Source organism: Anser brachyrhynchus, assembly GCF_964034855.1.
Source record: "Anser brachyrhynchus genome assembly, chromosome: 1".
Taxonomy (NCBI): Eukaryota; Metazoa; Chordata; class Aves; order Anseriformes; family Anatidae; genus Anser; species Anser brachyrhynchus.
In genome coordinates this window covers 97,658,140-97,670,250 of record NC_137694.1, presented here as the reverse complement: position 1 = coordinate 97,670,250, position 12,111 = coordinate 97,658,140, and the positions used below count along the sequence as shown (strand labels likewise).

At 39.0% G+C, this 12,111-nt stretch overlaps 1 protein-coding gene across 6 annotated transcripts in view; it reads left to right on the top strand.

Annotated features, from left to right (window-relative positions):
• The window catches only part of LOC308188313 (uncharacterized protein), a 421,245-nt gene that overhangs the window by 246,162 nt on the left and 162,972 nt on the right, over nucleotides 1-12,111 (top strand). For 3 of the 6 annotated variants that reach the window (XR_013945386.1, XR_013945388.1, XM_080577184.1), the window contains one exon: nucleotides 1,518-1,600. The exons of the other annotated variants lie outside the window; for them this stretch is intronic. Coding sequence is in view for 1 of the 3 variants with exons in the window: in XM_080577184.1 (XP_080433310.1) it covers nucleotides 1,518-1,600 (83 nt within the window). In the remaining 2 variants the exon portion in view is untranslated. The remainder of the gene's footprint in view (nucleotides 1-1,517; nucleotides 1,601-12,111) is intronic. 6 annotated transcript variants of the gene reach the window in all.

The following is a 12,111-nucleotide window of genomic DNA, read 5'->3' as shown; positions in this document are numbered from 1 at the left end:
TGGCATATCTTGAGTGACTTCAGGGTAAGGAGGCTGTCCTGCAGGCCTTCAGCTGCTCAACGCAGCTCGTGGTGCTACATTTAACTTCAGCCAACATTTCCCCAGTTGAGAAGCTCCTTTGCCATGTTTTTAACATGTAAATAATCCACACAATTTAGAAATCTAATGTTATTCTATGGGACAACAGCATTTCCTTTGGACACTCATGACAACAAATAAAAAACTAGGTTGCTTATATTTATAACCTTTCAATCCTTCTGTAGGTATCCAAATGCTTGCCTCAGATAGCGAAGAGATTTTACTCTTAGTAGCTCCACAGACAATAAATTGCAGTTGTCTTCTTAGGAATGGGACATTTTCGAGTCAGTGATATGAATAACTGATCAGTTCTCGTATGAAGGAAACTCAGGCCTCGTGTATTTAAAGTCATCCTGCTGCTTACTACTCAATATACTACCACGAAGTCCGCAAGAAGTAGGGTGGTCAGATGACAGGTCACCTGAACACATCCAGAGTCTGGACTTCGGTTATGTATACTGATGTTACATATAAAGCATCTGATACGCTTCCTTGGGCCCCACACCCTTTAACAAGAGTTTGGCATATCTTTTTAAATCAGTAGGAGTTTTGTCATTGACTTGAATTTAAATTGTGAAAAGGCTCTTGTTTTGAGGAAAGATACCTAAAAGTACCAGAATATGCACATCTGTTAGCCAGACGTCACTTCAAAAACCTAACTCTAGTAGAAAGTTTTAAAGGCTTTGTGGAAAATAATGGACCGCTCTGGGGAACTGCGGAATATTCAGATTAATCATCTAGACAGAAGTTTGTGAGTCTAGGGACTGTTCAGTATAGAAATGCTGAAGTCACTAGCAAAATGTTATGGTAGGTCACTCAGTTCTACTAAAAAGGAATATCGTCCTTTTAACTTGTGAAATCCTGCTGTCTATTTAAAGGTGGGTCATAGTAGAATAGTTCAGAGACAGCACTGATAAAAACTGTGACTGTTACTAATTTCACCCTCACTGATATATGTTCCATGCAACTGCTGTTTCCTCTTCCTAATTCACATTATAGTTGAGGGGTTTTTTTGTTTATCCACATGAATAGACAAGCTCATGAAATGGTCTCAAGCAGCAAATGGCTTTGGAAGACAGACAAAGTGAACTAATCTCCAGTTTATAAACGTACTGCGATGCTGAAAGAGCAAATGCTTCAGCAAGCAACTTTAAAGAGGAATTGGGTTGTGGAGTTTCTGAAGGAAAGAAGTTGGAGGTGACAGAGTACAATAAGGCCAGAGCACAATGACAGCCTGACTAGAGAAATTTGATTATATAAAGAGGGATAATAGATGAATCAACTAGAAAAACAGACACCAGAGAGAGCAGACAGAATACAAGAAAAGAAGCATTTGACCATAGGAAAATAAAATGAAGAGAACTTAGCAGTTTCCTACTAGCCAGCCTTTGAAACTGAATGGAGTATGTGAGATTTTTAAAATATCGTTTATTTCTTAGACTGCTGGAGAAAGGACACTGCAAGGGACGAGGTGACTCTGCTATCACACAGCTCAAACTGCTTCAAAGGTCTGCCCAGTGTGGTAAGTGGCGCAAAGCACTTTGTGATCTCTGGATGGAAGTCTCGATAGTAAGTCCAAAAATTTTTTTCAAAGGGCAAGTCCAGCAGTCCTTAGCCCCAATTCAGGCAAAACTGCCATTGTTTCATACATGAGCGTCTGGAAAACAGAGGATACAGGGGCATTGAGCCAACTGTTCTTTCTTTTTTTTTTTTTTTCCTCTCTTTTTTGACTTTATTGTAGAAAAGGCTGAAAGACTTTTCAGGGTGGAGGACATTGTGAGAAAGGGAGGGGGCCACCCGCTGGTAATGCAAGGCTGAGCGTGTTCTCCACCACTCTCTTTCCACCTGCCCCCAATTTGCCTTATATTTTGCATCATTCAGTTGAGGCCAATCTTTCAGCCTGAAAAAAAGAACTTTGCAGAAAGTTATGGGCAAACAGTCTGAATGGAAACTGTTCTGCAAACTTAATTACAGTGTTTGCAGTTAAATGCAAACTAGTAACAGCACACTGGGATTAGCTGGGTGTTCAGCAGAGAGAGTCCAGGTACAAATGCTTTAGTTATATGGATCTGAATTTGAATTAGACACCTTTCAGCATCTTAAAAGAAACTCTATCTCACCTGTGGTTCAGGATGTATCCCTTCTTTTTTTCTTTTTTCTCTTTTTTTTTTTTCTCTCCTTTACATGTGTGTACAATAAAATCACAGTCAAAGCAAAGCAAACAGCTGTTTGTTTCTCCTTAGGGCTATATTGAAATCAATGAAGCATCTTCATGATCTATTGTTCTTAAAAATGTACATGCTGAGTCACTCCCTCAGCATCATCTTGCAGTTCAGGGCAGGGTTTCACCTCAGGTTTCAGTGATTGTTTTGGAGTCTGGGGAGCGACTGTGGATGCGTTCCTTTTGCTTGGGAGTAAGCTTTCCTGCTACCATTAACCTTTGCAATTGCTGACTAGTAACAAAGGGACTTATTTGGGTGCCATTCTCTTCAGGTGTTGAAGCTACTTCTAGTTTGAAAGGGCTGAGCAGAACGCCGAGTGTGTCGCAGAGAGAGGCTTCATGCTGTGCTGCACAGGCAGGCTTAGCTCAGGCAAACTCTCCCTGGAGTCAGTTGAGGTTTTCCCTAAGTGAGAAATGAGTTAAAAAACTGAGGCAAGATTCTGATCTTTTACCCAGGCACAACTCCAGCAACTTTGGAAGAGTTACTTTTGACTTACAGCATTGTAACATGGATCAGAGTCTGGACTACAATAAGGACTTCAGCATTTGGCCTGGCTTCTGTGTAGGCTTTTATTAATTTATATATTTTTTTTAAATGGACAATTACATTGACTTTAATAACCCTTACCTCAAAGTTCACTTTAAAGAAAACTAATAAGGCTTTTTATTTAAAGGGAAGAAAAAAAAAACTAAAAATAAAAGTTTAGCTATGGTCAGCCAGGGTGGGAAATTCCATTGTGGCTGCAAGCCCATGGCAGGTAGAGTGGAATTTAATGAAGGAAACTGCTGTGTTTTTGTGTCTTTCTGTATGTTTTTCCTTTAAAACCAAGAGCTGGGCAGGCTTCCCATTTGACCTGATGTGACCCAAGCAAATTGCTTCTTATATAAAAACAACTGCAGACTTGGAGAATGTGAAAATGCACTGTATCCTTTTTCCAACTCAGGGAAAATGAAAGCCTGAGAAACAGGACGGCCCTGTCAATACTCGTTGAGCAAAACTATCACTCAGACCCGATAAAGAGAGATTAGAACAGGCTTCCTTATGCCAGAGGGATTCATTATAAGTTAGATCTCTTTATGTGTTGTGTGGTTTCTGTTGTGTTTTTTTGTTTTGTTTTGTTTTGTTTTTTTTTAAACAGACACCGTCAGTAAGGGAAAAATCCATTTTTCAAATACTGTTTTTTCTGTGTGTGAAGGGAGCAGGAAAGGAGCACTTGTAAAGGACAGAGGAGGAAAGAGGGGAAAAAAGGAATTTAACTAACACATCCGAACTAAAGAAAGAAATTGATAATGGTTAAGATGTAGGCAAAAAGCCCAGCTTTTAGCTTTTGCTGTAACTTGGGAGAGCACAGGCGCAGGGATTCAGGGTGTGTCTGCTGATATTGTATTCAGATGCGTTGCCTTGGCATGTGTACTGACGGATTTATTTAAAAAACAAAGCAAAAAAAAAGCATTGTGTGCTCGTGAAATGACTTCATAAAATCCTTCCCTTTATGAATTATTTTGATCACAGGGCTTGTTGTTTAAATTTCTAAAGTACGGTGCTTTTTTTTTTTTAATTGCCTTCTTTTCAGAACTGTCTGTTCTCAAGTTGGCACCTTTCGCATAACAGCATGCAGAGATTAAAGGAGAGGAGAGGGAGGGGAGTTGGGGGGGCTCTCATCAGACCAAGGGGGTGACACAGCACATAAATCAAACAAACGTCTTCTGAGGGTCACTGCTGAAATGAGCCTTGAGCTCTCAGCCCCTTGTCTGCTGTACGGGCAGGTACAATCTTCAGTGGAGAGAAGAGCAAATACTCAAAATGTCGCGTGCTGCCATGTTGCAGAAGGCAGAATAGACTTCTGTTTGCTCTGAGTTGCTTAAAATGGAGGTGAAGGGCTTCTCACCCAGGGAAGAAAGATGCTGTGAAATAAGCCTAGTGCAGTGGGACCTGTCTTTCCGAAAAATGGATTTTGCTTGTACTCAGTGAGCCTTCTGCCTGGTTGGGGTCTTTTCATGCCATGGCTTGTGAGCGTAGTCAATATACTCTGTAAGCACTGCATGCTAAATGGGCAGATGTTCAGAAGCAGGCTATTTGGACGGTTTTGCTCTAAATATTGTGTTAAGGACCTGCAAAGTCAAGATCCACCACCGTCATCATACAGATCCTGTATTTATCCAAAAGTTGCAATGGTATTTTCAGACTCGGCATGAAAGTCAGAAGGTTTTCCTGGATTAAGGCTCTGTACTACGGATCAGGAGAGATGGTAGTCACTCGCTGTTTCTTCTTTTTGTTTGCTGGGGAACATTCACAAGCTCCCTAGTATTTTGTTGTTGTTACTTGGTAGGGTCTGAAGTACGATGGTGCTTGGGACTACCCTCCAAGACTATTCCTGCTTGTGTAAAGGAGGAAGTTAGAATAGTCCTTACCTGAAAAGTAGTGTGAGCTTTTTATTCTAACATTGTGTTCAGAGCATTAGGATTTATGTAGTAAGCTGTATTTTCTGTCAGGAATGCTTGTCTTTTCAGAAGGTCGCATGCAGAACCATGAGCCTGGTATTCATCTGAGGACAGGAATAATAGTTTTGTGTTATGTGTATTGATTTATTTGGTTCTCTTCTCATTGCACTGTCTGCTAGGCAGGGAGATCACAGCTGCACATATAAATGTGTGTAGTATCATGGCAAACAATGATTTAGGGTTCTAGATTATGATGAAGAAGATGCTGATTTCCGTGTAAGCAAAGAATCCTTGTTTGGCTTACTGGACGTGATATTAGAGCAAAATAAATTTTACTTTTAGCTGCATGGAATTTTTCTGCTAGTAGCAGAGCTTCCAGCTCCTGACAGATTTGCTTTTAACTGTGTACAGGAAAGTTTCCAAAAAGAGACAAAGAGTGGAAACCCTATTATCTTATTCTAGAGAATTTGTCTCTCAGTTTAGAGACGCTTTGTTCCCAGAAACTCTTTTCCATAGCCTAATACATCTTAATTCTCATATAGACAAATATGGCAGTTCGTAGATTTTTTTTGTTGTTTACTTCAGGACCTTTCCTTGTATGGATTAGATATCTCTTTAATTTTGAAAGCTGCACTTTGGGTGTCTGGAGATGAGTGCCTTTCAACTAGCTTTCCTTGAAGGCAGGTCTTCTTGACCCTTAGTCAGGAGAGTCTATTATGTTTGACACGATGGAGTTCATGTAGAACTATTCTGATCTAAGTGTGCCTTTTTACTTCCTATGCATAAACATTGGTACCACTTCGCGTATCTTCCATTATGGGCTGGACACTGAAGCCATCTAATTTTCAATGTATATTAATCCATTCATCCAGTAACAGCTGGCTGTATAACGAGCCTGAATTATTTTTTGTAAACATGATTTTCTGCTGCTTATGCATTTAGCTTTACTGGCCTTTTAGCAAGTAATGGAGGAAGAGTCAAATGAGCCACACAAAAGGTTTCAGCCTGGACTGTTTCTGTAGCATCTAATAAAGTACAAAAGTACAACAAACATGCCAACAAAATGTTGTGCCATGCTTATTGTGCAAAAATTGGGCAGAATTCCTACAGTAAGAGCTTGCTGAGACATACAAACATTTCCGTGGAACATTTTATTTTATTTAACAAAAGGTTTGTAAGTAATACACTCTAGTTTTAGGTTAGTCTTGTTGTTTCTCATGGATGCTTAGAAGAACAGCACCTAGGATGACAGATTGCTCTTTTTTTTTTTTTTTTTTTTTTTTTTTACAGGGCAAAGCACTTAGCACAGTGATGAGAGCAGTTTAAGTACATAGGTGTCTTTCTGAGAAGAGATTTAAAAGTGAAGTGCTGTAAGGTGTCTACATTTTTGGCAATGAACATTTCAACTGTTTTGAATTCCAGTGAAAGGCCTAAAGAACCTCCTAAACAGAGTTCAAAGGGCATTTGGTGGCTCATGGAAAAAATCCTATTGCATGTCAGTTCTCCCAGTCTGGGCAGAATGTCACAGGACATGTCATCATGCGTCATCCGTTATTCTAGTTAGATAAATTCTCAGCTGCTTTTTTTGCCTGTACTCTTTTATTGATTTCAGAGGGAGTTTTGTCCAAGTTAAGAAGTGAATAGTGCTTCAGGATTCAACATCAGATTTTTATGTTCCTGGTCTTGACCAAGTATGTGAGCAGTTTGCTGAGTGAAAGTCAGGACAAAATGAAGATGCTATCACGTGAAAAGCAGAGGAAGAAATTTCTCATTTAGAAATCCAAATTAAGGTGTCAGCAAGAGATGTTCAGTCTGTTTAGAATATTTCTAATTTGTACTAGCCACGCCCAGAGCTTCCGCTAGCTTTACTGCAGTTGTTCTTACAGCTGCAGGAACTTTCCCAATAAACCTGCATCGAAGACCATTTAGCTGCGTGGGCATGCTTCCAGTAATGTCCGTGTGCCCTGGTCTGGGCTGCACATGCATGTGCTTCTGAACTGAGTACTATTGGAGAGACTCTATACTCCTGTTTGAAAGATATAAAACAAATTAAATTCTCTGGTCAATAGTTCAGTTTTGATGTCAAAAGTAGTGACAAAAGTGAAAGCTATTGATGGGAATTATAAAAGTAGTATGATGGGTACTGCAATTTGTAATACATAAAGGCTCAGAAAAGAGATTTATTTCTTACTGAATTTGAGAATGTCACTGATTTGGGGGTATCTCGTTTCTACTGGGAACAGCATTTGTAAATATTGCAATATTTACACTACATACATATTTTACTTTATATACTTGTTATATTTTTAAGAACAGTGACAGTAATATAAAAACTGGTAATAGTATCTTGAATTTTTATAGGTTTCTTTACCTGAAAAATTTATAAAGGACCTTATAAACATAGTTCTTGCTCTTGTGAATATTTACCACTACTTACTTAATTTTGAGCGTGTGACTAGTCCTGTAAGGCTAAAAATTCAGGGGAATAGCTAACCAGATGTAAGCTGAGTATGTGTGTACATGTTTTTGTAATCAGAGTTTTACATTTTTAAAGAAACTGCACAAAATCTTATCATTTACTTTAAAAAAAATACTTCTGGGATAAGACGAGAACATTATTCACTAACTTACGACAGAAATGCATAAAACTTCATTGTTGATACTGCAAAACGGACTTGAAAGAGAAAATTATATTTACCCAGTAATTTGGAATGTGGCAAGCACACTGCAGTACTTTTTCTTCTTTTCCTTGTCTCATGCGCAAAGACTTGAAGGATTTCAGTTCAGTCTAAAGTGAAAATAAATAGGATACCTCACTCAAGAAGAACTTACGTCATTTGCTTAAGAATGCATATAAAGCATTTGACAGGGTTGAGTGGTATTTTATTTGGTTAAATTAGGGTTTGAGGTATGTGCAGTTTAAACTCCTTCCCCTTCTGAGAATGATAAAAGACAGGAATGCTGTAATCGTCTGGTTATATGAGGCCAGAACAGGTGCAGGATATGGAAGAATGAATGTTCTTTCCCCTCACATCTGTTCTCTGATGAACTATTTAATTCTTCTTGCAGAAATCTGTTAAAAGCTTCTCCTAAGGCTTCCCTGTAGGCAGGCAGTTCACTGCAGCACCCTACATGCAGCACCTTCTGATGCATGGGAAGTAACATATGCACATGTCCTTTCCATTTCTCAACGTGGAATGAGAAAAACAGGAATGTGTGCTTAGAAGTCCTCTCTCTACCTTCCTTCTGGGTACAGCAGAGGTTGAACTGACTGAAGAGTAGCATCACGATCCGTTTCTGCTAGTGGGAATAACATTGATTTCTTTTGTGTTTAAAACAACGGTTAGAACTGGATTGCTTTACTTTCTGTATGAGGATCTGTCAATTATTCTAGTTTTGTTGTTTTTTTCTTCAATATCCAAACAAATTATAAGTGAAAGCAAAACCTCATAAATGTTTAATTTGAAATTGTTTCTGCTTCTGGGTCAAGACAACTTGAGTTTATCAGACTAGATGTCCTCGTGTTGGGAAAATAAGCTGTGCTACATTCCTTATTTCTTTGTTTCTTTGTGATAGGTGTGCCCAGATGTTTGAGCTTTTGAAAATGATGGTTGAGTTTTTGAAACTCAGAGCCGTATTCTCTTCATAGTACAAATTTCTTCACAATTCTTCTGCTAATTTTAATGGGATCCATACATAAACCCCTTTTGTAGATGTAGAGGAAGGGATCTTGAATGTTTTATTCTTCCCATCTGTGTATTGGGAATGCTATCTGATGAGGAGGATGAAAAGAGTGCCAGTTTACAGCAGAAAAGTATTAGAGGAATTCCCACCACACACTTCTCCTGCAGTGAAACACAAGCATATGCTTACAGAAGAAGACTGTAAAGTTTGGTGTGAGCTTGGGTTTCAACTTCCTCCAAGCCTTGACATGCTGGAATCCAGCATTTGAGTCCAGGTCATCGCTATTTTGTGAGCCAACAGTCAAACTCTCAGCTATGTGTAAAAAAATCCTGCTTAACATTGGAAACTTGAAAGTCAGAATTTTAGTTTTTTTCTCTAAAATAACTGAAGATGAATGGACCCTATCAGAGGGTGATTTATTCTGCTTGGGTAGACCTCTTAAGATGGGACAAATTTCTCTTTAAAGGCACCTTGGTATCACAGAAAGCATTTAAACAAAAGATACTAGGCTGCAATAATTCATATGGATGTTGCCGTTAGGTATTGTACTACCAATGTGGTCCTTTTATGGGGGAAGTTAGTCCAGGACAGAGGAGAAAACCAGTCACTAAGTGTATGTCACTGCACAGTTCAGCACAGTACAGAGAATGCAAGTCTGCAGTGAATAAACCACCTCTAGGAAAAAGAAGCAGCATAGGTCTGACAGCATGGCACCCTACCCAAGTTCATAAGCACTGCTTCTTCGAAGTATTTATTTGTTCAGGTGCACCATGATGCTATTCTGCTTTTGAGATCTAGGTTTGATTATCCATGTTGCACTGTGCTCTGCTGGCTGGTTATACAGCCCTTTTCAGACTGACACTGGGGCTAGCTGTAGCAAAAAGAAATAGTATTGTCTAAAAGAAACAGCTCAGTTAGGTATTCACAGTTCACAATGCAGTTTTTCAATAGAATATTGCAATATGTTTACAGCTGGGCTTGTGTTTTGTTACCACTTAGTGACATTTATGTTTTGGCTTACTAGTTTTACCAGCCTAGTTTAACCCCACCTGCAGGTATAATGAGTATACATAAAAGTCCACAAACTTTTTAAAATCACTGACAGGAAAGAGGATATTCTGGGAAGATATTACAAGAGGCTTGCTTTCTTTTTATACCTTTCCTTCTAGATGCATGCTCTTGGCCTCCATTGGAGACAGAGAACTGGGCTAAATGGAGCATCTATCCCCATATGTTACCATGTGCTATTCAGGAGACCTTATATACATACCTGAATATACGTATGCATATGCAGCAAGCCTTTCAGTCTCCAAGGTGCAGCGAATAATTATTGTTGTCTTGTCCTGTGACATGGGTAGCAGGTGACATGAAGATACTGGTTGAGAACACAGAGTTTCTTAACCCCTAGTTGTGCCTCTTACCTACACACACATCCTTCCTGCTTGAACTCTCCAGTATACTTCAGGCTCAACTTGAACTGCCTAGCCCAGTGATGGAAAATAAACCCTTTTTGATCACTGTATGGGACTGTTAGGAGATTAATGTGAGAAGAGGGAATGTAGCCACCAGTCTTCCTGCCAAGATGGCAGGAATGCCACTTTCATGCTTTCCAGCTGCTCTTTGCTTAGGCCAGTAGAGAATGAGTTGAGCTCACTCATGGAACCCAGGTATGCAGTGCTGCTACCAGTGCCACCAAATAATCATACATTAGTCACTTCATATTGTGTGTGTTCGAATATGTAGAGATGTACAGTATGTATAGTTTATGTATAAATATGTAAAAATATACAAGTGTGCCTACATGCATCCAAGGGAAGCACTGGCATTTAGCATCTGCAGTTCTAATGGCCTGGGGGTTAAGCCTTGAACATAATTTAAATATCCATAGCAGTCCTTCCTTCTTCTCTGCAAAAGGACCATGCATGTTACATGTCTTTCATGCAAATTTGATCTTTCTAGACACTTTTGAATATTAGGACCAGCACTTTATTTGTCTTAAAGAAACATGAGTGTTCTGAGCCAGCGCTTTCTATGATAATGAAAGCATGCTTTAAACACAAGAAAGATTCCCAGTGATCCAAGTTTCCAACAGTACTGTCTCTGACTGATTTCTTATTATGTTCTTGAGCAGATCACATCACCCATTTGCCACTGTTTTTCCATCTGAAAGAGCCATTGTGAGCCTTGATTAGGTAATAATTGGAAGGATCCTTGCAAATGGAAGCTAGTTGTGAAAATGTGTGAATAAATATATAGATATATGGTCTATAGACATTCTGATGAACTTCACCTCAAACAGCTCGATATCTGTGAGCTTTAAAAAGCAGAGAAGATATCTGTAGTATTACATTGAGTTTTATTCATTAAAAAGATGTTTGAAATACATTATTCTGTTTAGTTCAGCAAGCATTCACCAGTTAAGTGATGAGTTATGGCCTTTTTTATGGGACCAAAGCACAACAGGAGAAAGTATTCTATTTTCCTTTTCCAGTTTTTGCATTGTGACCTGACATTTATGTATATTGCATAAAGCAAATTCTGAGCACTGCAGCTTCAATGACTTGGGAACTGACAAATATTTTTTGTCATTTTTACTTTCTTACTGTCGTTTTCTAAGAAGTTAAACATACTGTGCTACACAGCTCTTTCCAGATAGCATAGAAAGGCTTTGATAGAGAGGTTAGAGAAGGCTACACCGTAACTGTTTCTGTATGTCCAACTTTTCAATATAAAAATAATGCGTACCTGAGTATAACAGAAATGGTTGTGTTTGCTTGATTGTATCTTTAGAAGCCTAATAATCTAAGCAATGAATGATATGATGAACCAAGCATACAACAAAAACTTCCTTTAAATTACTCAGGTCTTTGATTCAAGAGTCACTTTGGTTGAAATGAGTCAGTCTTCCTCTTGCTGGCACTGGGAAATTTAAGAAGAAAAGCAAAAGAATTCCTCCAGCATAACAATACCACCCATTGTAAGTCATTGCCAGCCAGAGTTACCAGGAAGCAAGGAGCTAGGCCAAATCAGCACTTATTTGTTAATTCCAGGAATGTTTCAAATATTTGAGGGCAGTTTCCGGACAGAGTGATGATGGCGGAGGGTTCTGGCATTACAGTTTGTCGGGGCATGATGGATCTTGTCTTTGAATCTGTTCACATTCAGGCACTCATTTCATTGCACTTTAAGTGATTGTCCTTCATACTGTTCCAGCAGAAGTGGCAAAAATCTGAATGGATAAATAAAGCAAACAGCCCTTCATCAGAGCCCCATCTGAAGGCCGAGCTCATTTTTCCTTTCTGTCTTTTTGAAACTTAATTTTACATCAGACCCAGAGGTCAAAATGCAGGCATTGCAGTTCCGGTGTGCTCACCTAGCAGCTACTGTATTGCTGCTACTGTATTTTTAGTTCACTTTTAGGTATAGAGGGAATTCATCTTTATCATTCCTTATTCCCTTGCTGTCCTAGTGCTTCTTCATTGTATTTGTGTTACAGATTTATCAGGTCTTTTGCAAGACCTTTGCACCTCCACTCACTATGCAGACATCTATTTTTTCAAGTGGTCCTCTGCCTTCATTACATCTGCTTAACTCACAGTTATTCTGCCATGCCAAGTCTAGTACTCATTTCCTTGATTTCTTTTCTATTTTTTTCTCCCATTCTCACAATTCGAGTAAGTCTCTCA